The 27,183-nt window shown below is 45.5% G+C and overlaps 1 protein-coding gene across 1 annotated transcript in view; it reads right to left on the bottom strand.

The window, feature by feature from the left end:
• BPHL (biphenyl hydrolase like) overlaps nt 1-27,183 on the bottom strand; it is an 83,524-nt gene that overhangs the window by 32,279 nt on the left and 24,062 nt on the right. Inside the window, exons 3-4 of the mRNA XM_029590548.1 lie at nt 24,299-24,465; nt 6,282-6,435 (exon numbers count right to left, since the gene is read on the bottom strand). Coding sequence (XP_029446408.1) covers nt 6,282-6,435; nt 24,299-24,465 — 321 coding nt within the window. The remainder of the gene's footprint in view (nt 1-6,281; nt 6,436-24,298; nt 24,466-27,183) is intronic.

Genomic DNA, 27,183 nt, shown 5'->3' with positions numbered 1-27,183 from the left:
GAATAGCTTTGTTGGCTAGCAGGAATACTTTTGTAATCCAAAGAATGTGCCCTTTTTTCCCAGCGAAAGACAGTGGAAAAATGCCAAAAAGTGCTATCAAAGGTGAGTATGGTATCTTGAATCCCACAATTTCATTTGCAAAACGAAAAACTTTCCTCCAAAAGGTTTGTAGTATCTGACACCCCCAAAGTGAGTGCCCTAAATGTGCCCCACTAGAACGGCATTTGATACAGTCTTCAGAATCTGTGATCCCCGCCAAGTAGGTGATTGAGCTCATGCTGCCATTTGAGCCGCACATCATCTAGAGACCATTTATTATGAGTAGTCTTCAGGTGTCTGTAATAATAAGAGATTGAGTGCTTTTTGGGGGTTGTCTAAATCGAACCAATCTCGCAGGAATTGCCACTTGGAGTCTGAGAAGTTAAAGTGTCCAAGCGATCGTACATAATGCCGGACCTGGTGATACTGGAGAAAATCATTGGGTGAAATTCCAAAAAGGTTGCATACCCCTGGAAACTCCATCAATGACCCATCCGTCTGAATCAATTGGGCTATGCAGATAAGATTTTTCCTTTCCCACTCTCGGAATTGGGATGAGCCTAAACCTGCTGGAAAGGCCTGGTTACCACGAAGTGGAAGGTACGGGGATACATTAGTTGGCAGCAAAGCCTTCTTCATAAGCCATGTCCACGAAAGTCTCAATGGTGGCAATAAGAATCCCGATCTAATATCTGTAGAGAGCGATGCACAAGACACATGGAGAGCATAGCGCGGGGATATGGGAGATAATAATTGTGATTCAAAGGCAGTATCAGAGAAGAACGAAGTGTTCAAAAGCCAATCTCCAATATGTCTCAAGTGGATGCATGGTTGTAAACTTCCAGATCTGGTAGGACGAAGCCCTTGCCGAGATTGGTTGCATCAATAATTTTAGTGCCTAGGCCTTTTTCCACGCCAAAGGAATTTTGTCACAATCCTCTGAAATTTGGTTATTGTGGATTGCTTTAGGATAATGGGACTCCCAGGACATACAACCAGCGAGGTAGCACAGTCATTTTCAGCAAATGTATGCGGCCAATGAGCAAGAGGGGAAGGTGCATCCAAGCTGTCAGAGAAGTGTCTGTTTTATCTTGCAGTTTAGCAATATTTACATCATTCAAGTCAGTAATGTTGTTTGGTATCCAAATCCCTAAGTATTTTATCCTGTCGCCCATTTTAAGGGGAACTCCCCAGCCCAGTGCAGATGGCCTCCGGATCCAATCAGCATAGCCTCTGATTTATCAAGGTTTAATTTCAGACCAGCATGTAGGCCATATTCTGTTATTATTTTAATTGCGGCTGGAAGAGAACAGGTGGGATTTGTCAAGTGTAGCAGGAGGTTGTCCGCAAAAGCCGCCTTTTAAATGATGCGACCCCGAGCTGGATCCCCTCAATACTCTGTGTTCCCTCCAAGAGACGCAATAAGGGATCCAAGGAGAGGACAAAAAGAAGGGGAGACAAAGGACAACCTTGTCTGGTACCCTGAGACAGTGTAAAATCTTGAGATAATTCCCCATTAACTCAAATATTGGCCTGTGGTTTCGTATAAATTGTATTTAGAAAAGATATGAAAGGGCCATGGAAACCATAATGATGGAGGGTTTCAAAAAGAAAAGTCCAGTTCACCCTGTCAAATGCCTTTTCGGCATCAAAGCTTACAAGAAGAGAGATTCATTTCTCTTTATGTTGTAAATCAGAGAGAGTATACTGTATCAGTCGAGAATATATTAACAGATGGGTAGTGGTCCCCAAGCTTAGACCCTCACCCATGGTATTAGCAGTTATAGTGCTCAAAACTAGTGAAAACCTTGAAAAATATTTATGCAAAGGCAAACATTCACAAACCCCTGTCCCTCTCAGTGCAAAACCCTCTATATTTCCCCTTGAAGATGTAGGAAGGCACAACAGAGAAGCCAAAAGTTATCCCGATGGCTGCCATAACATCTATTGGATAGCACGGGATCACTAGAGCTGTGAGGACCCCCTTCCCAGAGAGAAAGAAAAAAACAGATATTATAACTAACAGTGATCCACAATAGGAACATCAACCTTAGGTGCATACCGGGTTTGGGATGCCCGGGGCCCTGAAAAGGAGATAGAACATACAAATCGATTATAAGCCATTTAACCTGGGTGTAATCCCTGGATAAAAGCATTCACCACCATTGCAGCTGTGAAAACATGAACTTGACCATTATGAGTAAGTCGAAGTTTGGCAGGGAAGAGCAAAGTTGCGCGGATGTGTAAGCTGGCAAGCTGCAAGCACGCTGGGGCAAAGGCCTTCCTCTGTGCGGCCACTGCAGCTGAATAATCCTGAAACAGGAGTACCTTAGCCCCTTCAAAGGCTAGATCCGGTGTCTTTCAGTAAGCCCGGAGTATTTGGACTTTGTGGGCAAAATTAAGAACCCTGACTATGACCACTCTCGGCCTTGTTTGCGAGGCTGCCCCTGGGGGGGGGGGGGCCTAGCCTGTGAGCTTGTTCAATGTGAAAACCGCCATACTGTGAACCGATTTGAAGTGTCTGAGAAAGCCAGGATTCCAGCTGGGTTCCAAGTTCTATTTCTGTAAGACTCTCAGGAATCCCTATGAGTCTTAAGTTATTTCGCCGTGACCTATTTTTGAGGTGGCTCTTCCAACGCCATTTTATCTTCCATGTCTGAAATCCTTTGCTCTGCAGTCTGCAATTGTGATTGAATTGCAGAGAACTGCGTACTAATGCCGGTAATTTGGGAAGAAAGCTGCAGAAATCTACCTTCTAGGGCAGCAATGACCGTGGCCGCAATGTCCGAGCCTGCGGGTTCAGATGTTTTCATTACCAGGTGAGAGTCCGCTGCGTCGACCATCTTTGGCATCGGACCCCTTCGCTTTCTCCTTTTTGCTGGATTTTGTCACCATGCTGGGAGTAGGGCTGCGCATCGGGAGCCGGAGCCGTTCCAAATAAGTTAAGCTGCTCTCTCGCTGCAGTTTGCCAGAGCTCAGAGCACTGTAAAAGCTCTTTAGTTGGTTAGTTTTGGAGGGGGGGTCCTCAGAGAGATCAGCCGCACATCTGATCACTCAGCATCACGTAACCTCCTGTAAACCAGTTTTAAACTGGAGAGGAGGTAATATAGATAAAATTCTATTGAAATTAGAACAAGAATATATCTTTAAATTCAACACTTTACAACCTGGTGGACTTAATCAAGAAACAGATCTGTTTTTCTATAAGTAATAGGGATGTGAATTGTTTTTCAACGATTAAAATTATCGTCCGATAATTTTAATATCATCTTAAATCGTTAAGGAACACAATACAATAGAAGTTCTAACGATTTATCGTTAAAAAACGTTAAATCGTGTTAGTGCACACTAACTCCCGTTAGTGCACACTAACAGAAAATGATACAAATTGACACTTTCCAGGTCAGTAAAGGTCAGTTAGGAATGAATATGTATTCCTATTGGCTGGCTGCCCTCTTATCTATTGATGTTACCAAGATTCCCACTGAGGTGATGGTTGGGGGGATGGGAAATGGAAACTGTTGGTAGTTGACAAAAAAAGTAATGTGACCAGTCAATGTGACTAGAACTTGTGCCCTATCCCTGATACCAGGGGTGTTGTGATCTTCCTGCACACAGTGCCCTATCCCTGATACCAGGGGTGTTGTGATCTTCCTGCACACAGTGCCCTATCCCTGATACCAGGGGTGTTGTGATCTTCCTGCACATCCTCTCTCCTCCTTGATCCCTAGTGCTCATCTTTCCTTTCTTCCCTCCTGGACCACGTGTGGTATTCTGTCTCTCCCTCTGTCCAGCATAATTCCTGGGGGTCCTCTCCTCCTCTCCCCTGATAGGCTGCCATCCATTCTCACTCCCCCTTATCCAGGTCAATCATAGATTCCTGTCCCCCTCTTTATGCTCCATTTCTTCATTCCTGTCTTTCTTTCGCCCTCTTTGTCTTTCCCCCTTATACTGTCAACCCCAGTCCCATCCCATTTCCTCCTTTGAACCTTTCTACTCACTTTTTTTTGGTGCGGTGCAGCTCTCCTCTCCATTCTCTTTGTCAGGCCAGTGGCAGAACCCGTGGCACTAATGGGAAATGTTTCTCACCACTGGGATCACCCAGCTTTCCTCTGCTTTCCTCAGTGTGCGGCAAAGATTCTGACAGCGGCATTCGGCTGCTCCCTTCTCCGCCTTCACTAAACGTGCGGCAGTGCAGTTTGAGGCTTCAAATGGGTGCGAATGGCCCCCCTCTCTTTCCCTCTTCCTCTTGGTCTGCAGCACTGTGAGATGCAGTTTTTGGGGCCATCACAGATCCCACTCTCATTCTCCTGGATAATCGCAGGGAGCAGCAGCCCACTCGTTTTCTCCCTAGCTAAATTGTTTGCATGCCCCTTCTGGAGGACCCCCTGGGATGGTCTCGCAGACCCCAGGTTGGGAACCATTGTGCTACAGGTTTAATTTATGCCCTTTAGTAAATCAGGTGTTAACACTTTCCGTTAACATGTGTTAGTAAATAGGTGACTACGGTTTTTTTCTTCTTCTAATTTTACAATTCCTTTTCCAAAGATTAAAAACTGAAGTTAGTAATTCTGCTGGTGAGTGTGTACATATATATATGTGTGTGTGCTTGTAAATCAAATAAATATTTCTTATCTCAAATGAAGGGAAGGAATAAAGAGAGGAATGCGAGGAGCAAGCTGAGAGAGACACAAAGGGAGCAATGAGTGAGAATAGATAAGGGAATGCCCAGGGGTATGGGAAAAAAGAATTTAAGGAAAAGGATTTCCCATGAACAAAAAGTTCATAAAAAATACATTTTCAGCCTGCTACAACTTAAGATGAAAGTTCCATTTTGTTTAGCTGACTGTACGCTCCAGTGAACTGCCATGCAAGGTAAAAAGAGCTTCAGTTCTACCTTATATTGTTTATGTTCAAAGCTAAGATGTGAGTGGCACAAAGGTGATACCACCAGTACTGGGGGAAAGAAAGAAAAGTTGCCCAATAGCTTGCTTGGCACAATGCTCCGGCTCCTTTATGTTAAAGGAAGAACTATTATTGACAGCAGGGGTCAAAGACACATCCCCTTGAAGGGGAACCAAACAGCCAAAAGGCAATCAAGGTAAAAACTACTTTTCAGTTTTAGAAACTCAATCTACACTAGATAAAAGCCCTCAGGCTTTATAAGCCATCTAGGAATTTGAGATCTGCCAGCAAAAACTTGCTTGAAGTCCCCACAGTTCGACTCACAAGATTAAACATTACAAGAGAAAGAGCCTTTTCCAAAGCCGTTCCCATACTTTGGAACTCCCTTCCGAATCTTTTGAGACAAATCTCTAATCATAAAGAATTTTAAAAAATCACTAAAAACGCATCTGTTTAAAGAGGCTTTTGCAGACATTGAACAACAAAACAAACAATAAAATAAAATAATAATCACTGTCATATAACAAACTGTTAATGTTACTTCATTTAAACTCTTATTATTTTATTTGGTTTTCCTATCTCTTGTTTTTTTTTTTAAATTTAAGCATAGGAGATATATACGGTGATGTATGAGAATAGGGATTAAATCATGAACTGTATTTTTCTCTGCTACTGTTTATTTATTTTATTTATTTTATTTTTAACTTTTTATTTTAAAAATAGTTTTACTAATTTAATTAATATACTTTATAATTATTTGATGTTTTGTGAACCATTTTGGTTAATATTCATTGTGAAAGACGGTATAGAAATGCTTTTAAATAAATAAAAATAAATAGATAAGAAAATGACACTTGTAGGCTGGCACTAGGTAGCACATAAGGGGGACTTATTGCATCATAAGAGGCTGATGACCTTGAGGGATCAGAAGATGTACCAAGCCATTTTCACCAGAGGGCAAGTTAATATTTGTACAAAATAAGATTCTAAAGCATACCAATAGCAGTGCAGCCATTCGCTTGTAAATCAATTTGTAATGCTCAGTCTGTTTATACCAGTCTCAGTCAGGTCTTCTTTTACAGTTTTCAATTTATCAACAACAAAAGCATCAAAATGGATGTACTAATGTGAATGAGAGCATTCTCAAGCTTTGATGTCAGGCAGTCTGGGTCCCAGTGAGAATAATAAAAATCAAGGCTTCCCTAGGTTACATTTTAAGATCCTGCTGAGTAAAGGTTTCTCGGATTTGTAAAACCTACTGTGATCTGACATACAGCTAAGAAGGTGTCTTTCGAGACCATGTCAGCCTTTTCCTGTTTACTGTTATCAGAACTTACCATTATAAAGCTTCAGGTCTTCCTCAGTGACATAGGAATTTGCACCCCATACAACCAGCTTCCGGATGAGGGGTGTATACTTTCCAGCCGCTACAAGTGCTGTGATGCCACCATCACTCCACCCCAGCAAAGAAAATCTCTTAAAGTTCAAGGCCTGTTTGATGAAAGACAAAGAAATAATGCAAGTGACAGATCCCTATTCAAATGCAATCCAAACTCCTGGATACCTACCCAGCCACATTGTATATGGATTGATACACACTATTATAATTACAGGCATAGTGCTTAACCTCAGGAAAGTTAACATGCACAAGATCACACGAGGAAATTCTTCTGATAAGAACAATGGGCCATAAGGAAAAAAAAAATTCAATGCAGTGTTTCCCAGTGTCACACAGAACTCTTCACTTCACAGAGCACAGTCAATATGCTTAAGCTTCTCCAATAGCAGACCTCAACAATTAAGACTCTTTAATGAAGAAACGTGGCACAGCTCTGTCAGATCTCATGATGTGGTAGCATAGCTGGATAAAATGTACTATTTTCCCTCTCTTATGTCTTTTAATCCAGTGAGTGCGTTTACTATTACTGAAAACCATGAGAACATTAAAGTAGGTTGAATGAAAATCACAGAGCAAAAGATCAAAGCTGTGGGCACTAGAAATTCTATTTTGAAACAGAAATCTTGGATTTTGAATGTGACAATTTGCAGCAATAAACATATGTAATGCCAAAATGAAATGCAGATCCTTAGCCACATGAAGATAACAGTCCTAAATCACTGCACAGCATCTGGCAAGCTGCACGTCAGATATGAACAGAATGATAAGTAATCTGCATTCAGCCCTGGTCTTCAAAGAACCACACAGGAAGATTAAAAAGGCCTGAAACGGTCTACGAGTGGCACAGATACTAGATTCTGGCAGCGCTGGATTAAGGCAGCATATTACCTATAGGCAACGGGGCGGGGACAATGCCTCCTGCCCAAATCCCCCTCCCTTCTCCACTACAAGCTGTGGTGCTGCTTCTCTCCTCTAGCAGCGCCTAAAGATAAAGAAAAAAACCCAAAACTCAGCGCAGGGCCTTCAGCAGCCCTGATGCCCCACACCTCGCACGGGTTTCCATGGTGAGAAGGGGGTCGAGGTGCCGCAGGGCCAGTCAGCATGCCAGGGCTGCTGAAGGCCCCCCTGCTGATGTTTGCTTCATCTTCAGGCACTGCTAGAGGGCAGAAGTGGTGCTGCGGTGGCAGGCTCCGATTTAGGCATGGCAGCGGTTACAATTCTCCAGCACCTATAACAATTTGGCGATGGAGGCAGATGCCTTCACTGCCAGTGCTTAAACCCGGGCTTGTATTATGGGAACACTTGAGCCTGAAATGGAGGGCAAAGGTAGGAAAGGAACTGAAAGTTCAGGTTAAAAAACATGGATGGCAGAGGGAGCATGTTATGGGTTAAATAGGAGAATTTATATTCTTATCTACCCAACGTGGAAGAATCCCAAATGTATACACTGAATGGGCCAATTTGGTTTATTTTTCTGTTATATTTATTGTGAGGCTGATAGACTAAAGATCTAGGTAAAGTAACTTAAGGAGTTAGGCGCCTAGATCTGGCAAATAGAAAATTGTCCCAGAGTCCCTAAATTTAGATGCCTATTTTCATTAAGCACCTAACAAGTGAGCAGGAGTCAATTCAAGAGAATGAAATTAGGCACTCAGCACTGATTTCCAGTGCTAGGCCCTTACTTTGATGCCTAACATTGGGTGAGTGAATAGCAGACAAAGTTAGGCAGGTAAGATGGGCTGAAATTAGGCACCTAACTTGGGAGTCTGGAGGTTGATATTCAGAAGACATTTAGACAAATAACTGATATTTAGTTAGCCGCTTAACCAATGCAGCTAACTCTGGGCAACCCATAGCGCTGTCCTAAAGTTAGTTGGTTTGAAATAACTGGCTAACTTAAGATAACCAGGGCTGCAATGCTAAATATCCCTGTTAAGTTAGCTAGATATCTATATTCGGTTAATTTAATTAGCTGCTCTACAGCTGAATATCGACCTCCTAATTTAGATGCCTACATCAAAATGGCGCCATCCGCGGGGGTGAATACACCGGAGTTAATTCACTCTGGCACGACCCCAGGGGTTGCCGTCATTTGGCAGTGAAGAGCCAAAGAAAGAAGACGTCGGATGGTGAAGCTCCCAGGCCTGGTCACAGAAGCCTGGGCCTGATCCTGGGCCGAGGCCTAGGTATTTAGGCATGGCAGGACCCAGCCTCTGGGTCATGTCGTGGTGTCAGGCCTGGGTTCAGGCCAAGGCCCCAGCATCAGGACCCAGCCTCCTGGTCGGGTCGTAGCTTTGGGCCTGGGTCGAGGCCTTGGGGTTGGGACAGGCCTCCGGGTTGGGTCGCAGCATCGGGCCTGGGTCCGGGCCCCAGTCTAGGCCCCAGTGTCAGACCCAGTCTCCTGGTTGGGTCACAGAGTCAGGCCTAGGCCGAGGCCCTGGCACCAGGACCTGGCCTCCGGGTCAGGTCGCAATGTTGGGCCCAGGCCTCAGGACCCAACCTTCGACAGAACCCGATGGATCAGGTACGTTTTTGTTTTTTTTTAATTTTCAGGGCCTCGGCCGAGACCCCGGCGTCACGGTCAGGCCTAGGCTGCGGTCCCTGCTTTGGGCTTCGGCCTATTTCTGAACGTGACGCCGGCAAATCAGCTTTGGCCTATACTAGGCCAGATGCATTTTTTAAAAACAAAATGAATAATGTTCTCGTCATTCGGGGAGGCCCCCGAATAAAATGAATTAGCCTTATTCGTTGCGTTTTGCAGTTTCATTTTAAATGAATGCACATCTCTAGTGATTCAGAGGAATTTCTATATGTCTGTTATGGTTAGAGGAGTGGACCCTTGGTCCGGCGATGTCCGTTAGGCCCACTGTCGGAAGGCGAGGCCAGTCCTCAGAATTGCTTGTAGGGTTGAAGAAGATCTGGATGCAGGCGCCTCCTGCAGGTCGTGTTTTCCAGATAGCTGGCACCTCCAGCGGGTCGAGAGAGCAGATGCTGACGCCTTCAGCAGGTCGAAGAGCCAGGACCAAGGAGCGCTCAACAGCCAAGCCAGGGGTCGAGAGCCAGAAAGTTCCGCAGCCAGTCCAGGGGTCGAGAGACAGAAAGTTCCGCAGCCAGTCCAGGGGTCGAGAGCCAGAAAGTACCGCAGACAGTCCAGGAGTCAAGAGCCAAAAAGTACTGCAGATAGTCCAGGGGTCGAGAGCCAGAAAGTACCGCAGCCAGTCCAGGGGTCGAGAGCCAGAAGGTACAGGAGCCAGTCCAGAGATCAAGCACGGAGGAAACAAGCAGGAACCACGATCAGGGACAAACACAGGAGCCAAGAAGCCAAGGCAAGGTCTGAAGGCTCAGACCTTGCCTTAAATAGGTCCCTGAAGATTGGGGCTGGCAGGAAGGAACCGTCCTACTTCCGGTAGGGGTTCCTTTAAATCTAGGCTATAGCCGCCGGCGCGGCCCTAGAGAACTTCAGGGGGCGGAGCTTATCCGCGCAGGGAAGACGCAGCGGCCATGTTGATGCAGCAGCCGCTGCTACAGAAGGAACTGCCGACGCGGCCTCAGCATCGGCGTTTGGCCATGGTGCTAGGGTGAGTGACCGGCCCTGGTCGCGGTTTGCCGCGGCCGGTGGTCATAATAGTACCCCCTCCTTTAGGCCTCCCCCTAGAAGGCTTGGGTTTCCCTGGGTGGTTGATATGAAAATTCTTGAGAAGATCCTTGTCCAGGATGTTAGTAGCGGGTTCCCAAGAATTCTCCTCTGGCCCAAATTCTTCCCACGCTAGGAGGTACTCCCATCTACGACCTCATCTCCGGACATCGAGAACCTCCCGGACTTGATACTTCGCGTCTTCCTCCAGCTGTAATTGTGGTGACACAGGAACCCTCCGAGATGGCCATTTGAGGAGCAATGGTTTCAACAAAGATACGTGAAAAGCATTATGGATATGTAGTGAGGCGGGTAAACATAGTTGATAGGTTACGGGACCTATTTGTTTAGTCACAGGAAAAGGGCCAATATAACGAGGAGCCAATCTCATAGATGGGACCCTCAAACGGATATTCCTGGTGCTAAGCCACACCTTGTCTCCTGGATGAAATTGTGGTGCCGGTCTCCGATGTCTGTCCGCAAATCTCTTAGCAGTATGTACAGCCTTTCGTAGCATTTGTCGAGTGTGTATCCATAGTTGTTTAAGCTGTGTGGCTGTGAGCTGAGCTGCCGGGGAGGGGACAGACAGGGGTAGAGGCACCGGTGGTGTAGGTTGTTGACCAAAGACAATTTACAAGTGTGGAAGTTATGCGAGAATTCCGCCCAGGGCAATAAAGCCGACCAATCATCCTGTCGTGCATTTACGTAGGAACGCAAGAACTGTTTAAGAGCACGATTAGTTCATTCTACCTGTCCATTGGCTTGAGGGAGGAAAGCAGTAGTGAAGTCTAATGCAATGTGAAATTTGGCACAGAGATTCTGCCAGTATCGGGCTGTGAATTGCGAACCTCGGTCGGATGTGATGTGTAGGGGTAGACCATGAAGCCGGAATATATGCAACATAAATAATTGAGCCAAACGGGGAGAAGAGGGGAGGGCGGGCAGGGGTGTAAAATGAGCCATTTTTGAGAATCGATCAACCACTACCCAGATAACAGTATGTCCTTCAGAAGCAGGTAAATCAACCACAAAGTCGGTGGAGATATGAGTCCATGGTTTAGTCAGTGCCGGAAGTGGTTGTAGCTGCCCCCACGGTCTCCCCACAGGATTCTTATGTTGGGCACAAACAGGGCAGGAATCAACATAAGAACGAATGTCTTTGCACATCCCCGGCCACCAGTAGAATCGCTGAAGGAGGTCTTGTGTTCGCTTACGTCCTGGATGCCCAGCGAACTGAGAATCGTGTCCCCATTTCAGTACCCTGTTGTGGAGTCTACTGGGAACCACGGTTTTCCCGACCGGAACCGAAAAGGTAGCAGAAAGAATGATACGGGCCGGATCAATGATGTTCTGCGGGGGTTCTTCTCCATCTTCACAGCAAATGAACGAGATAATGCATCGGCTTTAATATTTTTGCTTGCTGGTCGATATCTTAGCTCAAAGTCAAAACGTGAAAAGAATAATGCCCAACGGGCTTGACGAGGATTTAATCGTTAAGCTTGCTATAGATAAATCAGGTTTTTGTGAATTGAAGAAATGACTAAGGGTTTCTGACAGAGTCTGACAGAGTCGGACAGGAATTTGAAGTTTATCCACTAATTCTTGTAAGATGAAATCTCCTCCGCCTCCTGAATCCACTAACGCCAGGGTGGTAAATTCCAGTCCGTTAGTACGAAGGGTCACAGGTAGGGTGAGTGGGGGTTTCGGAGATGTAAGGCCTAGGGAAACACCCCCCAAAGTTCCTAGGCTTTGTAGTTTCCCGGGCGAATAGGGCAGGTTGCTAGAAGATGTCCGGAACCACCACAGTACAAGCAAAGACCTGATCTGCGACGTCTCAGGCGTTCCTCCGGTGACAAGGGACCCCTTCCAAGCTGCATTGGTTCCTCTACCGACCCCTCACTGGTGGAGGTTTCATGAGGAGTTGTAGTGGCAGACTGAGGAACATGGGAGATTGCAGGCCATCTCCTCCAGCTTACACCCTCTCGGGTCCTCTCTTGCAGCCGATAGTCGATTCTGGTTGCCAATTCAATAATGCCGTTTAAGGAGGACGGAAGTTCCCGAGCGGCCAGCTCATCCTTGATTTTAGCAGATAATCCTTCTAGATAAATGGTCCGAAGAACACTCTCCTCCCAATGAAGTTCGTTAGCTAATGTACGGAAATCAATATTATAGTCAGTGAGAGAGCGCCCTCCTTGACAGAGATGAAGTAGGTCTGTGGCGGCGGCAGCTTGTTTTCCGGGTTCCTCAAAGGTAGTCCGGAATAATTCAATAAATTGAGAATAGTCCTGTAATACCGGATCTGAGCGTTGCCATAGTGGAGAGGCCCAGGCGAGGGCTTTGCCTTCCAATAAAGATAAAATGTATGTAGTTTTGGTGATATCGTCTGGAAAGAAGGGCGATTGTAGGCGAAAATGCATAGTGCACTGGTCCAGGAAACCCGAGCAGAGACGGGGATCTCCGGCGTATCATGGTGGTGCTGGAAGCGGAAGAACCGGACGGGGATTGCTCTGTGCTGGAGGCGGAACTGATGCGACCGGGGGAGTTGCGGCTGGCATACTGGGCTGCGTAGCAATTACTGCATCTAGTCGAGCGTTGAGCCACTCCATGGACGCCGCCATGGATTCAAGCATATTCTGTTGCTCCATGATTTTCTGGGCCAGGCCGGGAATGGCACGTAGTGCTGAGGCCTCTGCCGGGTCCATGGCCTTGCTTACTGTTATGGTTAGAGGAGTGGACCCTTGGTCCAGCGATGTCCATTAGGCCCACCGTCAGAAGGCGAGGCCAGTCCTCAGAATTGCTTGTAGGGTTGAAGAAGATCTGGATGCAGGCGCCTCCTGCAGGTCGTGTTTTCCAGATAGCTGGCGCCTCCAGCGGGTCGAGAGAACAGAAGCTGACGCCTTCAGCAGGTCGAAGAGCCAGGACCAAGAAGCGCTCAGCAGCCAAGCCAGGGGTCAAGAGCCAGAAAGTTCTGCAGCCAGTCCAGGGGTCAAGAGCCAGAAAGTTCCGCAGCTAGTCCAGGGGTCAAGAGCCAGAAAGTTCCGCAGCCAGTCCAGGGGTCGAGAGCCAGAAAGTACCGCAGCCAGTCCAGAGATCAAGCACGGAGGAAACAAGCAGGAACCACGATCAGGGACAAACACAGGAGCCAAGAAGCCAAGGCAAGGTTTGAAGGCTCAGACCTTGCCTTAAATAGGTCCCTGAAGATTGGGGCTGGCAGGAAGGAACTGTCCCACTTCCGGTAGGGGTTCCTTTAAATCTAGGCTATAGCCGCCCGTGCGGCCCTAGAGAACTTCAGGGGGCGGAGCTTAGCCGCGGGGAAGACGCCGCGGCCATGTTGATGCAGCAGCCGCTGCTACAGAAGGAACCGCCGACGCCGGTCTCAGCGTCAGCGTTTGGCCCTGGTACTAGGGTGAGTGACCGGCCCCGGCCCCATTACAAGATTTTAAGCATCAAGCATAGGAGTTGGCACAACGTTTTTTTGAGAGAGGTTATCCATTACATCCAGTCCGTACAGCGTATAAACGGGCGTTATACTCTCCTAGAGAGGCACTTCTCACATATCAATCACATGACAGTGATCCCCGGGATGTATATGTTTTGCAATTCACCAATCGAGCACCGGAGATTGTTAAAAGTATCCAGAAGCATTGGTATGTACTCCAACTGCATCCTCAGTTTAAGGAACCACCTCTTATATCTTTTCAAAGAGGCAAAAATATTAAAAATCATTTGGTAAGAGCAGCGCCTCCAATGTCAGTTCCCACGCAGCTCGTGGGGCATCATGGAACTTGTGGTCAGTGTGACATATGCCAGCTTGCTATGACAGGCGGGACCTGGAAGGATCCACTTACAGATTTGGAATACAACAAGCAATTTTTCACTGATTGTGATTCCCGTAACATGGTGTATTTGATACAATGTTCTTGTCCTATGCTATACATTGGTCGCACATCTAGACCCATTAGAATACGTCTGAGAGAACACAGAAGCAGATTGAACACATGCAACATGGAAGCTCCTATTGTAAAACATTGTGTGACAGCCTGCCATGAGTTCACTGATCTCCGGTGGACCATTTTGGATCAGGTTTTTGTTACCAACAGAGGGGGGAGACGTAAAATCCTTATTGAATTACAAGGAGCAAAGATGGATTTTTAAATTGGGTTCAGAATTTCCCCATGGTATGAATGAATCCATCGAGTGGATGTCACTTGTTTAAAGGTCTGCTTTCTCCAATCAGCCTTGTGCGTTTGGCTGCGTTTGTTTCTGATTGGTCCTTTTCGAGGCAGTACGTAGCCTTATATACGTCAGTTTCAATATGGCGGATTCTGTCTTTTGCCATACGTTAGAAGAGTTGGCGTTTTCATTCTTCAACTCGTAAGTCTGTGAAGATTATGTTTCATGAAGATTGATTGCATGAATGTTTAATCTGTTTTTGTCATACTTTTTTCAGACTTCCAGGCCCCTGAAGAAGTTTTTCGAAACACCAGTGGTGTCGGGCTTTATTGCTGAACAAGGTTGAGGAGCCGTTGTTCTTATTTTTGGAAAAGTTTAAGATAAGTACACTTTTCCACATTTAAGTGCTGTTGAAGTGCTGTTCAAAATTCATGCTCAAAAGAGGAAGTTTTACCTTCGTTAAAATTTAGAAGGAATTGTGTTTATACACCTCAGTACGGCACCTGTACTACGTGTTTGGTAAAAGAAGGACTTTCTCTCATAAAAAAACTTCTTAAAAAAATTGAAAAACTATAAAAAAAAGAGAATTTGGGTTACCCCGTGATTATTTAATGAGTGCCGGCACATAAAATTTAAAGTGCTCGAATGGTTTAAAACACCGTGTTCGGTGTATATGAACAGTCACTCACTTATGAGGGTAAACCTGTCCGATTATACCCCACGTCTTTGTGTGTGATTTTTCTTGATATAGTGTTACCATATCACATACTTTACCAGTTCTTTTGATTTCTGGGGTATATCAATCGGCAAGGTCTGAAACAGATACAGCAGTTTAGGTAAGATAGTCATTTTAAAAGCGGCGATTCTGCCTAGCCAAGAAATGCTGTATCTGTTCCACTCCTCCAGTTCCTTGAGGATCGTAGACCACAATTTATCATAATTTAAGTGAAACAAGTCCTGTGAGGCGCTGACATACACTCCCAGGTATTTTTACTTATCTTGGGCCCATTTAAAGCGGAACCGCTTCTTAAGCATCTGTTCAGAAGAACTAGAAATGTTAATATTTAAGATCTCCGACTTTTCCCAATTGAGCCTAAAACCCAATACCCTGCTAAACTCTTCCATGGCTGTTGTCAAATGGGGTAAAGATGATTCAGGGTCAGTAACTAGTATCAGGATGTCGTCCACAAAAAGGGATAATTTGGAGGAAAATCTCCCCACCTCCACTCCTCTAATACCCGAATGATTCCACACCAAGTTTGCAAAAGGTTCTAGAAAAATTGCAAAGAGAAGGGGAGACAAAGGACATCCCTGTCTGGTACCACGTCTTACCGGGAAGGTAGGGGAATATCCCCCATTGATTTTTATACATGCTAATGGATTAGTATACAATTGCTGAATCCATTGTATAAAGGAGTCACCAAATTGCAATTTTCTTAATAGTGCAAAAAGATATGGCCAGTGCACCATATTGAAAGCTTTCTCAGCATCAACCGCTAACGCCACCGCCGGGATATTACACTTTTTTACCCAACAGAACAGATCAATAATTTTATGAACATTGTCGCTAGCTTGTCTACCTGGGATGAAGCCAGCTTGATCTGGATGTATTATTTGAGCAATAAAACTATTCAGACGGGTCGCTAAAATTTTTGCTAAGATTTTTAAATCTATGTTTATGAGGGAGATCGGTCTGTATGAACCACAGACAGTAGGGTCCCTCCCCGGTTTTGAAAGAATCGTGATACCAGCAGTGTTAGCTGCATCAGAGAGTGGCATCCCCTCCTTTAACGCAAGAAAAAATTTGGCCAAAACAGTGGCTAAGCATGTGGCAAATAAACCGGCCTGTATAACCATCAATGCCTGGCGATTTCCCTGGTTTGAGGGAACGGATAGCATAGAAAATTTCTTGCTCCGAAATATCCTTATTCAGGATACGTTGTTGAGACTCCTCTAATTCCGGGACCATAGAGGCCTCCAGATACTTATCAATGTCCCCCAGACTGATACCCTTATCCATCGAATAGAGTTCAGAATAGAATTGGTGAAATCGCCATCTGATAGGCTTATTATCCGTCAATACATCGCCCTCTTTATTTTTAATCTTAATAATAGTAGTTTGAGCTTGCCGGCGTTTCAAAACATTGGCTAATACTTTCCCAGCCTTATTCACCCCTTCAAAGTATTTTTGCTGAGTCAATTGCAGTTGATGGGCGATAGACGCTGTGTCTAAGGAGGCGATATGATTTCTAATATCATGCAGTTGGGTAGAATTTACCAACGGGGAAACAGATTGTTTATGTATACGCTCTAAGTCCTTAAGCTTAACTAGGAGTTGGTTGCGTTCCTGCTCACATTGTTTCTTTAATAACGCCGCCCGAGCAATGAATTTGCCCCTAAGGACCGCCTTGAGGCATTCCCATACTACCACTGCGTTAACCTCACCCGTATCGTTTAATTGCAAATACTCCTGAATAGCTAGTTCTACCTGAGACACATAATCAGGGTCATCTAAAAGAGAGTCATTTAGCCTCCAGAATTTGGTACCTTGGTCATAATCCCGCACCTGAAGCGTGAACCAGATAGGAGCATGATCTGACCATAAGATAGGCTCAATGTTGACCTTGAGTACCCTAGGCAGCAGTCTCATACTACCCATGAACATATCAATTCTAGAGTAACTATTGTGCAGGGTAGAAAAGAAAGTGTAGTTTCTCGACGTCGGGTGACGGGACCTCCACAAATCCCATACGCCATGACATCGTAACAGAGCTTTCAGTTCATCCCTAGCTTTTTTTGGAATCTGAACTTGAACCCAGCAATGTGTCTAACTGGGGATTTAGAGTTAAATTGAAGTCCCCTCCCATAATTAGAGAGCCTTCTGCCTGAGAAGTCAGTCTCTGATTTAATGAGCGGTAAAAATCCACCTTTTGGGAGGTTGGTCCATAAGTAGACAGCAGAGTTTATACCTACCCCCCTATGGTTATTTTTACAATAAGGAATCGACCATTAGGGTCCTCATAAGTTTCTTTTAGTTCAAAAAGAAAATCCTTATGAAGCATAATCTCTACCCCAGAATATTTAGAAGTAACTGTAGTGGCTGCCCAGTATTGGTGAGGTTATTTAAGGTTATTCATCAGCCTCTGATATCTCTTCCGTATATGTGTCTCTTGTAACATTACTACATCCACCTTCATTCGGTCTAATTCTTTAAACAGTAATTTTCTCTTTCTTGGTGTGTTGAGACCTTTCACATTTAAGGAGAGAAATTTAAAGGTAGCCATCATGAAGTATACAAACACTCTCCTCCCAGCATATACGAAAAGAAACCCGCAGGCATCTGCCCCCAGTCTCGAAAAGATATAAACACCCATCATGCATACTGCCGCTGCTTACCTTTACCCCATACCCCTTCTCCCCCCCCCCCCCCCCCCCCCCCCCCCCATCCCCTCTCTGTACATACTGGGGCACATTCTCACTGTACCAGCGTCCCATGGAGGAAGACAGAAACCACTTCCCATGACGCTCAGCCTCTGGGCTTGTTCTGTAATACCTCAACATTAACTGGCCCAACAAAATTAGAATGCAAAATTGAAAACCCAACTACTTATAGTGCAATAAGGATGTAGAAGAAACTTCTTGTGAAGGTTTGACCACGGTCCTCCTGCTGTGTCTCCAGCGCAATGACGTCCAAAGGAAACAGAATAGGCACCAAACAGGCAATCAGGCAGGGGCCTCCCCCACTCCATCAGCCGAATTCCTTTATAGTCTACGCCGGCCCTTGGGGATCCTTTGCCACCGTGGCTGTGGTGCTCTCCGAGATGCGAGCCCTCCCTGCTCACCAGGCACTGCTGGGGGAGGTTCAACAGTTATACCTTCATGTTTTAAAATCTCAGCGGCCTCCTGTACGGACTTAGTGCGATGAGTTGTGCCCTGGATCGTAAAGGCCAACCCTCCGGGGTATAGCCAGCGATATCTGATATGGGCTTCTGTTAATTTTGTAGTGACACAACGAAACTCCTGCCTCTTCTTTAAGGTGGCAGAGGAGAGATCTGCAAATATAGCGAGTTCATGTCCGTCCCATTGCCAAGTTCTCTGTCTTCTAGCAATGTTAAAGATTTTTTCTTTCTGTTGGAAAGAGTGGTAGCAGATCACAATACCTCTAGGTCTGTTAACTATTTTAGGTCCCAAGGTCCGATGGGCCCTTTCTACGCGAATAACAGCCTCTGGTGTAGTTACTTGCTCCTCCTCATGGGCAAGAAAGAAGGAAGAAATTTTCCTTACCACCTCCATACAATCTGTAAAGTCCTCAGATTCTGGGACCCCCCGAATCCTAAGGTTACGCCTCCAGCTCCGGTTTTCGATGTCTTCAAGTTTTTCTGACAGGGAGTTGTAAGACTGTTGTAGCTGGACATGCTCCTTCCTCAATGCGTCCCAGCCTTCTCCCTGCATGTCCAAGCGGATCTCGGCCTCGTCCACACGGCGCCCCAGCTCAGCCGTCTCCTCTTTCATTTCGGCCAGCATTCCAGCAATCTCAGATTTATATGATTTTAGGTCTTGTCTAAGTTCTCCAAACCACCTCCGCATCTCGCATCGGGTAGGCGGAGAGTCATCTGCGGTATGCAGGTTGTTTTCCTCCTCCCGTTCAGCGAGGGGATCCGCCGCCATCTTGAATTTCCCCGGGTCCGAGTCATCGTCGCCACGGGCATATGAATACTTGCGTAGGTCCGGCGTTTTTTTTTTTTAAGCCATCTCCCTGGCTATTATTGAGCTCGCAGGAGTCGTCGGGTCAACTTTAAAACTTGTTGGAGTCGGTTTATCGCGCTATAAGCCCCAGAAGCACGAGGAGCAGTGCAGAGAGACTGCTTACATGGGAAGTGACGTCACTTCCTCCTCATAGGGACTTTGTCAAACACCTTCTGAAAATCCAAATATATCACATCTACTGGTTCACCTTTGTTCACATATTTATTCACCCATAAAAAAAAAGTAGGAGATTTGTGAGGCAAGACTTTGGAAGGGTAAATCCATCCTTTATCGGCAAGAAAAAGGTTTATTCTAGAGCAGAAATTATTGGCTGTTTGATAAGTTTATAGAGAACTCTTCCCCAAAGGGGATCACTGCTCAGTCTGATGCATAACTGTTCTACTTTGGAGTTCAGAATAGTGTTGAAATTTCTTCCAAGATTATCCTTCCCAATGCACATTGTATCAGTCTATGTATTAAATCCTGAAAAAACGGCTGCCACTCATCAATTAAGTGCAAAAGCAAAGACATGTCAGATTCATCCCCATCCAAGGTATCGCTAAGGAATACAAAACATCCTTTTATGTCACAAAGCATCTGAGACATTGACGGGGCAATAATCAAACTGCCTGCCTGGATGCTAAGTCTGTGAGAGCAAGACCTGTAACTAATTTTCAGAGGGAAAGTGCACTCATATTTTCACCTTGAAAATCACCAAGGACACAAAGGGCCTACAGACTCTGCATCTGCTTTCTGTGTGGTTAAAATTAACATCTGAAAATACAATCCACCCCATTTACTTTCCTATCCAGCCCAAAATCTTCCTTCCTGGAAACGCCTCTATTAAAAATCAAATATGGTAAAAATTAAATGTGTTGTGAAAACGTTCCCATACTTTGAGTTACTTTGAGGACCATTTTAAAAACTGGCTCACTGCACAGATAAATTGTTTTAATCCATGTAAATGCCTTTAAAAATTGCCCTTAACATACACAGCTCCTGAAACTAAGATTCCCCAAATCCCACTTCATCTGAGTCCTGCTGAAGCCAGGTACATTTAAGAAAGCATTATCTTGTTCTCAGAATGGAGAAATTACTTACCTGATCATTTTGTTTTCCTTAGTGTAGACAGATGGACTCAGGACCATTGGGGTTTATGCTCACCTGCCAGCAGATGGACACGGAGCAAGCTGATGTCACTGTATACATAACCCTACAGTAACCCCAGCCTGCCAGTATTCTCTTCAAATTCAGCTGTGGACAGACTAGCAAAAAATGATTAAAAACAGATAACCAGAATTGTACTCAACCAACCATAAACACTGAACCCACATAAGATTCTAAGTACCCCAAGCTAGGGACTGGATGAACACTTACCAGTAATCCCTTGGAGGACTACTGACACACTCAAGCAGCAGCCAAGAGCGGGAAGCTGAGTCCATCTGTCTACACTAAGGAAAATGAAATTATCAGGTAAGTAATTTCTCCATTTCCTAGCATGTAGACAGATGGAATCAGGACCAGTGGGATGTACCAAAGCTACTCTCCAACAGGTTGGGAAGCTGCCCAGAGTCCAGTCAACACCACACATGCAAAGGCTGCATCCTCCCAGGCCTGCATATCCAGACAATAAAACCTGGAAAAAAAAGTGTGTAAGGAGGACCACATCGCAGCTCGGCAGATATCGATGGGAGATAACAGACTAACCTCTGCCCATGACACAGCCTGAGTAGGCAACGGCTTTCCAGCATCCATATATGTGGCCGTGACCACCTCCTTAATCCAACAAGCTATGGCAGCCTGCAAAGCCAGTGCCCTGCTTACTCCTGCCATGGAGAACAAACAGGCGATCCATCTTTCGAAAAGACTCAGAGACATCCAGATACTGCAAGACAAGACGCTTAACATCCAAGGAGTGCAAAAGGCAAAATTCCTCCTCATCCCTGACCTTATCCAGGGATGGCAAGGAAATGGACTGATTCAAATGAAAGTCCGAGACTACCTAGGGCAAGAAGGATGGAACAGTATGCAGCTGTAACGCACCCGGAGTTACCTGAAAGAACGGCTCCCAGTAAGACAAGGCTTGCAGCTCAGAAATCCGACACCACAGAGCATATAGCCATGAGCAACACAGTCCTCAAAGTCAACATCCATAAGGAAAGGCTATGCAGTGGTCGTAACGTAGGGCCCGCCAAAAAGTCCAGCACCAAATTAAGACTCCAGAATGGAACCGGTAACCTCAAGGGAGGCATAAGATGCTTCACTCCCTTCAAAAAATGCGCCACATCAGGATGAGATGCCAAGGAAACACCATTCACCAGGCCTCTGAAACAGGCAAGAGCCACAACCTGCTCTCCTTCAAGGAATTAAGGGTTAAGCCTTTATTCAATCCATCTGGCAAAGAATCCAGAATGAGAGGGATCTTAACTGAACGAGGAAGAACACTCCGCTCCTCACATCAGACCTCAAAAACTCTACAAATCCGCACATAAGCCAAGGAAGTGGAGAACTTGCGAGCGCAGAGTAAAGTGGCAATCACCGCAGCGGAATAACCACGCTTTAACAGGCGAACCTTCTCAAGGGCCAAACCATAAGACAGAATAGAGTCGGATCCTCATGAAGAACTGGTCCCTGCTGAAGCAGATCCATGTATGACGGAAGACGAAGGGGCGCCTCCACCAGGAGTCACCGCAAATCTGCATACCACGGATGCCTGGGCCAGTCTGGCACCATAAGGAGTAATAGCTCTCTGTGGCCTTCGATCTTGCGAATTATCCAGTCCAGCAAGGAAAGGCATAAAGCAATCTGTCTTCCTGCCAGCATTGTACGAGAGCGTCTATTCCCAGGGACCACGGATCTCTCCTGCAACTGTAGAAGCGAGGAACCTTCGCATTTCGAGAAGTTGCCAGCAGGTCTAGGAATGAAGGCCCCAACGATCTATAATCAACTGAAATGCCTCGGCTGACAACACCCACTGTCCTGGGTCCAGACTCTCCCTGCTGAAAAGTCCACTCTTACGTTGTCTTTTACTGCAATGTGAGAGGCCGAGTTCATCTGCAGATGACCTTCCGCCCATTCCATCAGCTATTTATTTCCTGCAACACTTGCTGGCTCTTGGTTACTCCCTGGTGATTGATATAGGTCACCATCGTCGCATTGCCCGACATCACGCATACTGCTTGATTCCGCAGCCTGTTGCTGAGCTGCAAGCATGCCAGCTGAACCGCCCAGGCCTCCAAGCAATTGATGTTCCAGTGGGATTCTTTGGCATTCCAGCACACCTAGGCCGTTAACTCCAGGCAGCGAGCCCCCCCAACCATGGAGACTCGCATCTGTCATGAGTACCAACCAGGCCGGAGAGGATGAGAAACTCCCTTTCTCAGATGATCTCTCCTGCAACCACCACGGGAGGTGGGAGCAGATTTCCATCGGTAAGTGACCAACCCATCATCAGAATGGGAAGAGCCAGGCTTAGCAAAATCCAAGGAAGACAATTTTCCCTGAGCGTCCGAGCAGCGCCGACACAGGTTAGAAGCCAGGTCAGGCTGAGAAGCCCTAATATGACAGGCAACACAAATAGGAAGTTGCTTAGGCTTCTTGCTTACCAGCGCCATTGCTGCGGTAAATGTGCATTGGAACGGCTCGTGCTCAAAAAATAAGCACCTAGAAGAAAGCATGGCAAGGTGCACGCACAACCTGTGTGTCAAGTTAAGTGAGTAAAAATGTTTGTGCGCGGAAATAGTGCACCCAAACACAGAGAGCACAATGCTTGCGCAGAGCTGACACACTGCGCACACCAGCGGCCTATAGAGGGCAGTAGAACATGCACAAGGGAGCGTGAAAATGGCCACCATGGCCTACCACGGGGCTTGCAAGAAAAAGGCCAAAGTGCGGGGCCTAGCCTACAAAGGGCCGCTCAACCCGCCAGGCTGCCCAGTTCCCCTACCACAACGTGAGTGGGAATGAACATCGGCATGGCATGAAGCGCCGAGAACAGAGACCGGAAGAAGTTCTGAAACCCCTCTGTCTCTGATTCAGATTAAACTTTCTCCTTTTGTTTTTAAACCTTACCTTGAGTACAGAGACAATCTCCGGCTGCAGGGGGAGAGGGCATCTGCAGTCACCACCTCCCTCAGCCTCTTGCACCCGCTGCCTTTCTAGCTTCTAAGTCCATGCCGGGAAACCCAGTTACTGGTCCAAGGCACACCTCTGAGGGACCAAGGAAATTGCCTCATGAATTCTCAACTGGGGGAGGGACCTTTAGATATCACTGCAGGAGAGCGGGGCTTTCTTTTCCTTAATTTAGGATTTCAAATTTCTCCTTTCAAAAAGCTCAAAGCAATCCCCATTGGGAGCTGCAAGTCCACCATCTGCTGGAGACAGAGAATACTGGCAGGCTGGGGTCACTGCATGGTTAGATATACTGTGACGTCAGCTTGCTCCTTATCCATCTGCTGGCAGGGGAGCATAAACTCCACTGGTCCCGAGTTCATCTGTCTACATGATAGGAAACACAATATAGCTCTGTTTAAACACCCCCCCCCCCCCCTAAAACTCAATCCACGGATAAGATTTTGTTTTGGACAGAGCACAGAAACCTTTTTTTTTTTTTTAGGAGCAATTCAGTCTCTTAACAAGTAATAATATTAAGATTACTTGTAATTATTCATTTGTCATTTGGTGGTTGCAAGGTTTCATCTTTCATCCATCTGGTCTTCAGATCTGACTCACAAATTTTGCAACACAGGGACGACAACTTTTAAACAGGCGCGGGGCGCACATACGCGTGTGTTAGTCGGCCGCACCCAGGGACGCAGCCATTTAATAACATATGCACTTATGTTATAAAATAGCCTGAATGTGCACAAATGTGCCCGCAAGTTTAAGTGGGCATGTGCATATGCGCGCGAATGCCGCTTCCACCACGTATGTGGGTCGATTTTAAGACATGCGTGCCGACGCCATTATCAGTTTTTCCTGTTCATTCTCAGTTCGCCCAGCTAAGGGATAGGACTTCCAAACCTCCCTGGTTTAATCGCCTCCTTTCTCCCCTGTTAGCCCCAACCCTCAAAACCCCACTGATCTGTTATTCTTTATTTTATTACTTCTTCCATAGCAGAAGTACAGTTACACAGTAGGAGACCCCCGCACATGCCTGTACATGTATTTACGCACAAATTTGAAGTTGAAGTCCAGGAATGTCTATGCCCCATCCAAACCACTCCCACACCCCGTCCCTTTTGGGATTTTTCATTTGTGCGCGTAGCAGGAGATAACATGCGTACATGGGCTCTTAAAAATCTGTTCAGCACGCACCCACCCACCCACCGTATTCTCGTTACCTCCTGGTTTTGGCGCGAGCCAGGCTTTTAAAAATTCACCTTTAAGAATAAAAGGTTTACCTGCATCAAGTCAATGGCATCTTTGGCATCCCTTTGAAAGAAGTCTGGAGGGAAATCTCGATTTGGAGGGATGGAGCGTCCATAACCCCGTGGATCCCAGGCCACTACTGTGAAACGTGCCTTGTTCAAAGACTTGAGCTGTGGTCCAAAATCAGTCTGACTGCTCCCTAAAAACAACATGTATTTTCTTCACGACAGTGCAACAATTTTACATATATGTATGTGTGTGTGTGTGTGTGTATATACAGTAAATACATATAAAAAGAGCTAGATAGATTATAGGGCCCATTCTTGGCCACTAGAGATGAACTGGAAGTACTGGAGAGGGGCCTATGAGTTAAATTGGATCATTTTCCAGCAATGCAGGGTTCACTAAAGGTTCAGTGGTGTAATGGAGTGTATTTTATCTGTTAATATGGGCAATTTTCTGGCAAAGGAGCTTCGGAGGAAGTTCAAGGGGGTTTATATGTCTTAACTGAGTGACAGGCTGGTTCATCCCCCAAAAGGGATGTGACAAATCTGGGGAAAATAAAAAACTACCTCGCACAAGACAATGAAGGAGTTTTGGGGAACATTTTGTGAGGGCTAAAAGAAACTTGAAGTCAAAGACCTGAGTAACTGTAAGGAGATGTGCCCTGGTCTGAGTTTCTAGTTCTGGAAATCAGTGAAAGCAAGGGAACAATTCTACTGGGAAGATAGAAGGATACCAGGATCTTCAATCCACCAAGAGAAAGTGGGGAGGATGATCTTGGGCAGCTCTAAGGTGACTACTTGAATTTATTAATTATATTTATATATCGTTATTTTGTGACCAGTCATAATGCTTTACAAACTAAAACAAATAAAATCAAAACAAAATACAAATACATTAAAAATCACCAAATACATTGTAATAACAGAGATAAAAAATACTTACAGTAAAATAAGAATGCATTACATAAATAAACAAAAACAAAAATAATAAAAGTCTCAATATTTCCTGGAATGAAAAGACTTAACAGTGCATAAAAATTGTGCATTGTGAAAGCAACTGGGAAGATTTTGGGGAACAGAGGTGTTTTCTGCCATGACTGTGGAATTATTGGAACCTTATTTTGAACCTGTTTTTTAACTGCTGAACTCTTCTATTTTTTGCTGTGGCCTTTACTTTTCTTCTGACTGAAACCTGATTAATTTTTCAAAGTAAACTTTTATTTAGGTTTGAAGAATCAACTTTATGCGGCCTGTGCTATTTTTGAGATATCCTCCGCCCAGTTTGGCCTTGCAGGGGAGCCTGCCCAAATTCCCGAGGACCCAAAGATTTCGTTCCTCCACCCTGTGTGAGTGATCCAGTGCTCTCCAGGGCTGGGAAGGTAACCAGCCCCAGTCAAGGTGGGTTATAATCACATACAGTATATATCATAAAAATATATTTAATATGACATAAGCCCTTAGATGTAAGAAAACACAGCATTGAACTTGCACTGGAACCACTTGCAGAGACTGCATAATAAAATATAGTAATAAAGAACACTGAGAATGCATAAAATTCCATAGAATTTGTGGGACTAATATAAAACACAGTAGTATACTTAGAAATGGCTATTATTCACCAAGGGGTAAATTTTCAAAGGGTTACACGCGTAACCCCGAAAACCTACCCCTGCGTGCACCGAGCCTATTTTGCATAGGCTCGGCAGCACGCGCAAGCCCGGGACGTGGTTATGTCCTGGGGCTTTGAAAAAGGGGCGGGAAGGGGGCGGGACCAGGGCGGTCCCAAGTCCTCCGGCACAGCGGCTGTGCCTGGGGATGGCGCACCGGCAGCTGGCTGGCGTGTGCAAGATACGCCTGGAAGAGGCAGGCGTAAAATATAAAATAAGGTGGGGAGGGGGATTGAGGTAGGGCTGGGGGGTGGGTGTGAAAGAAAAGTTCCCTCCAAGGCCGCTGCGATTTCGGAGCGGCCTTGGAGGGAACGGGGAAAGCCATCGGGGCTCCCCTAGGGCTCGGCGCACGCAAGGTGCACAAGTGTGCACCCCCTTGCGCGCGCCGACCCTGGATTTTATAACATGTGCGCGCTATAAAATCGGGTGTACATTTGTGCGCACCGGGTAGCGTGCACAAATGTACCCCGCATGCGTAGGATTAAAAATCGGCCCCCAAGTCTAAAGGTCCTATAGCTATCTCAGCCTGTTACTGGTGTTTGTCAAGATAGTTTTGAATGATAAACTTGCAAGTGGAAACCTCAGTGCAGTTCATTTCTGCACTTCCCTGATCTTTTGTGTATTCCAGTGCAGTGGTTTTAAAATTCAACGAGTCTAGAAATATTCCAAAAGTATGTCAATACCAGAGATAGTGGATTGACTTGGGTTAAAGCATTTGCATATTTATGGATGTAGGTAACAGATTCCTGGGGATGGTCAGTTTGGGATCACTATAATTGTTGCTGGATGTCTAAATAGGCAGACTGGTTAACAATTTCTAGTTCCTTTCTCTATCCTGCAATGGGATTTTTGCCAATATCCAGTACTGAGCAATTGTCTGCATACTCCTTGATATTTGTCTTTTTTTTTTTTTTATTTATTGCAGTTTTTTAATAATTACAAAGCATATCCATCTTTGTACAGAAAAGAAAACAATCATTTTTAATCCAATCAAAATAAAATTCAAAGAAAAATACTTATTTCTATAGTCCCCTATATAACTGGAGGGGTGGGTACTTGGAAACTAAGGAAGCTACGATTTCTCTTTACATTTTACAGAAATAGATATAAGAAAACTGCCCTTAACTTGCTACGAAACACCTTTTTTTTTTTAACTAGGTTATTGGACCTTCAACATGCGAAGATGTTACCATCGCCCTTTTATGGGAATTGAGCCACAATTTCAGTTGTTCAGGAGTCTTAAAC

This window comes from Rhinatrema bivittatum, chromosome 2 (assembly GCF_901001135.1).
Source record: "Rhinatrema bivittatum chromosome 2, aRhiBiv1.1, whole genome shotgun sequence".
Taxonomy (NCBI): domain Eukaryota; kingdom Metazoa; phylum Chordata; class Amphibia; order Gymnophiona; family Rhinatrematidae; genus Rhinatrema; species Rhinatrema bivittatum.
The sequence above is the reverse complement of the archived record's forward strand: the minus strand, read 5'-3'. Positions and strand labels throughout refer to the sequence as shown.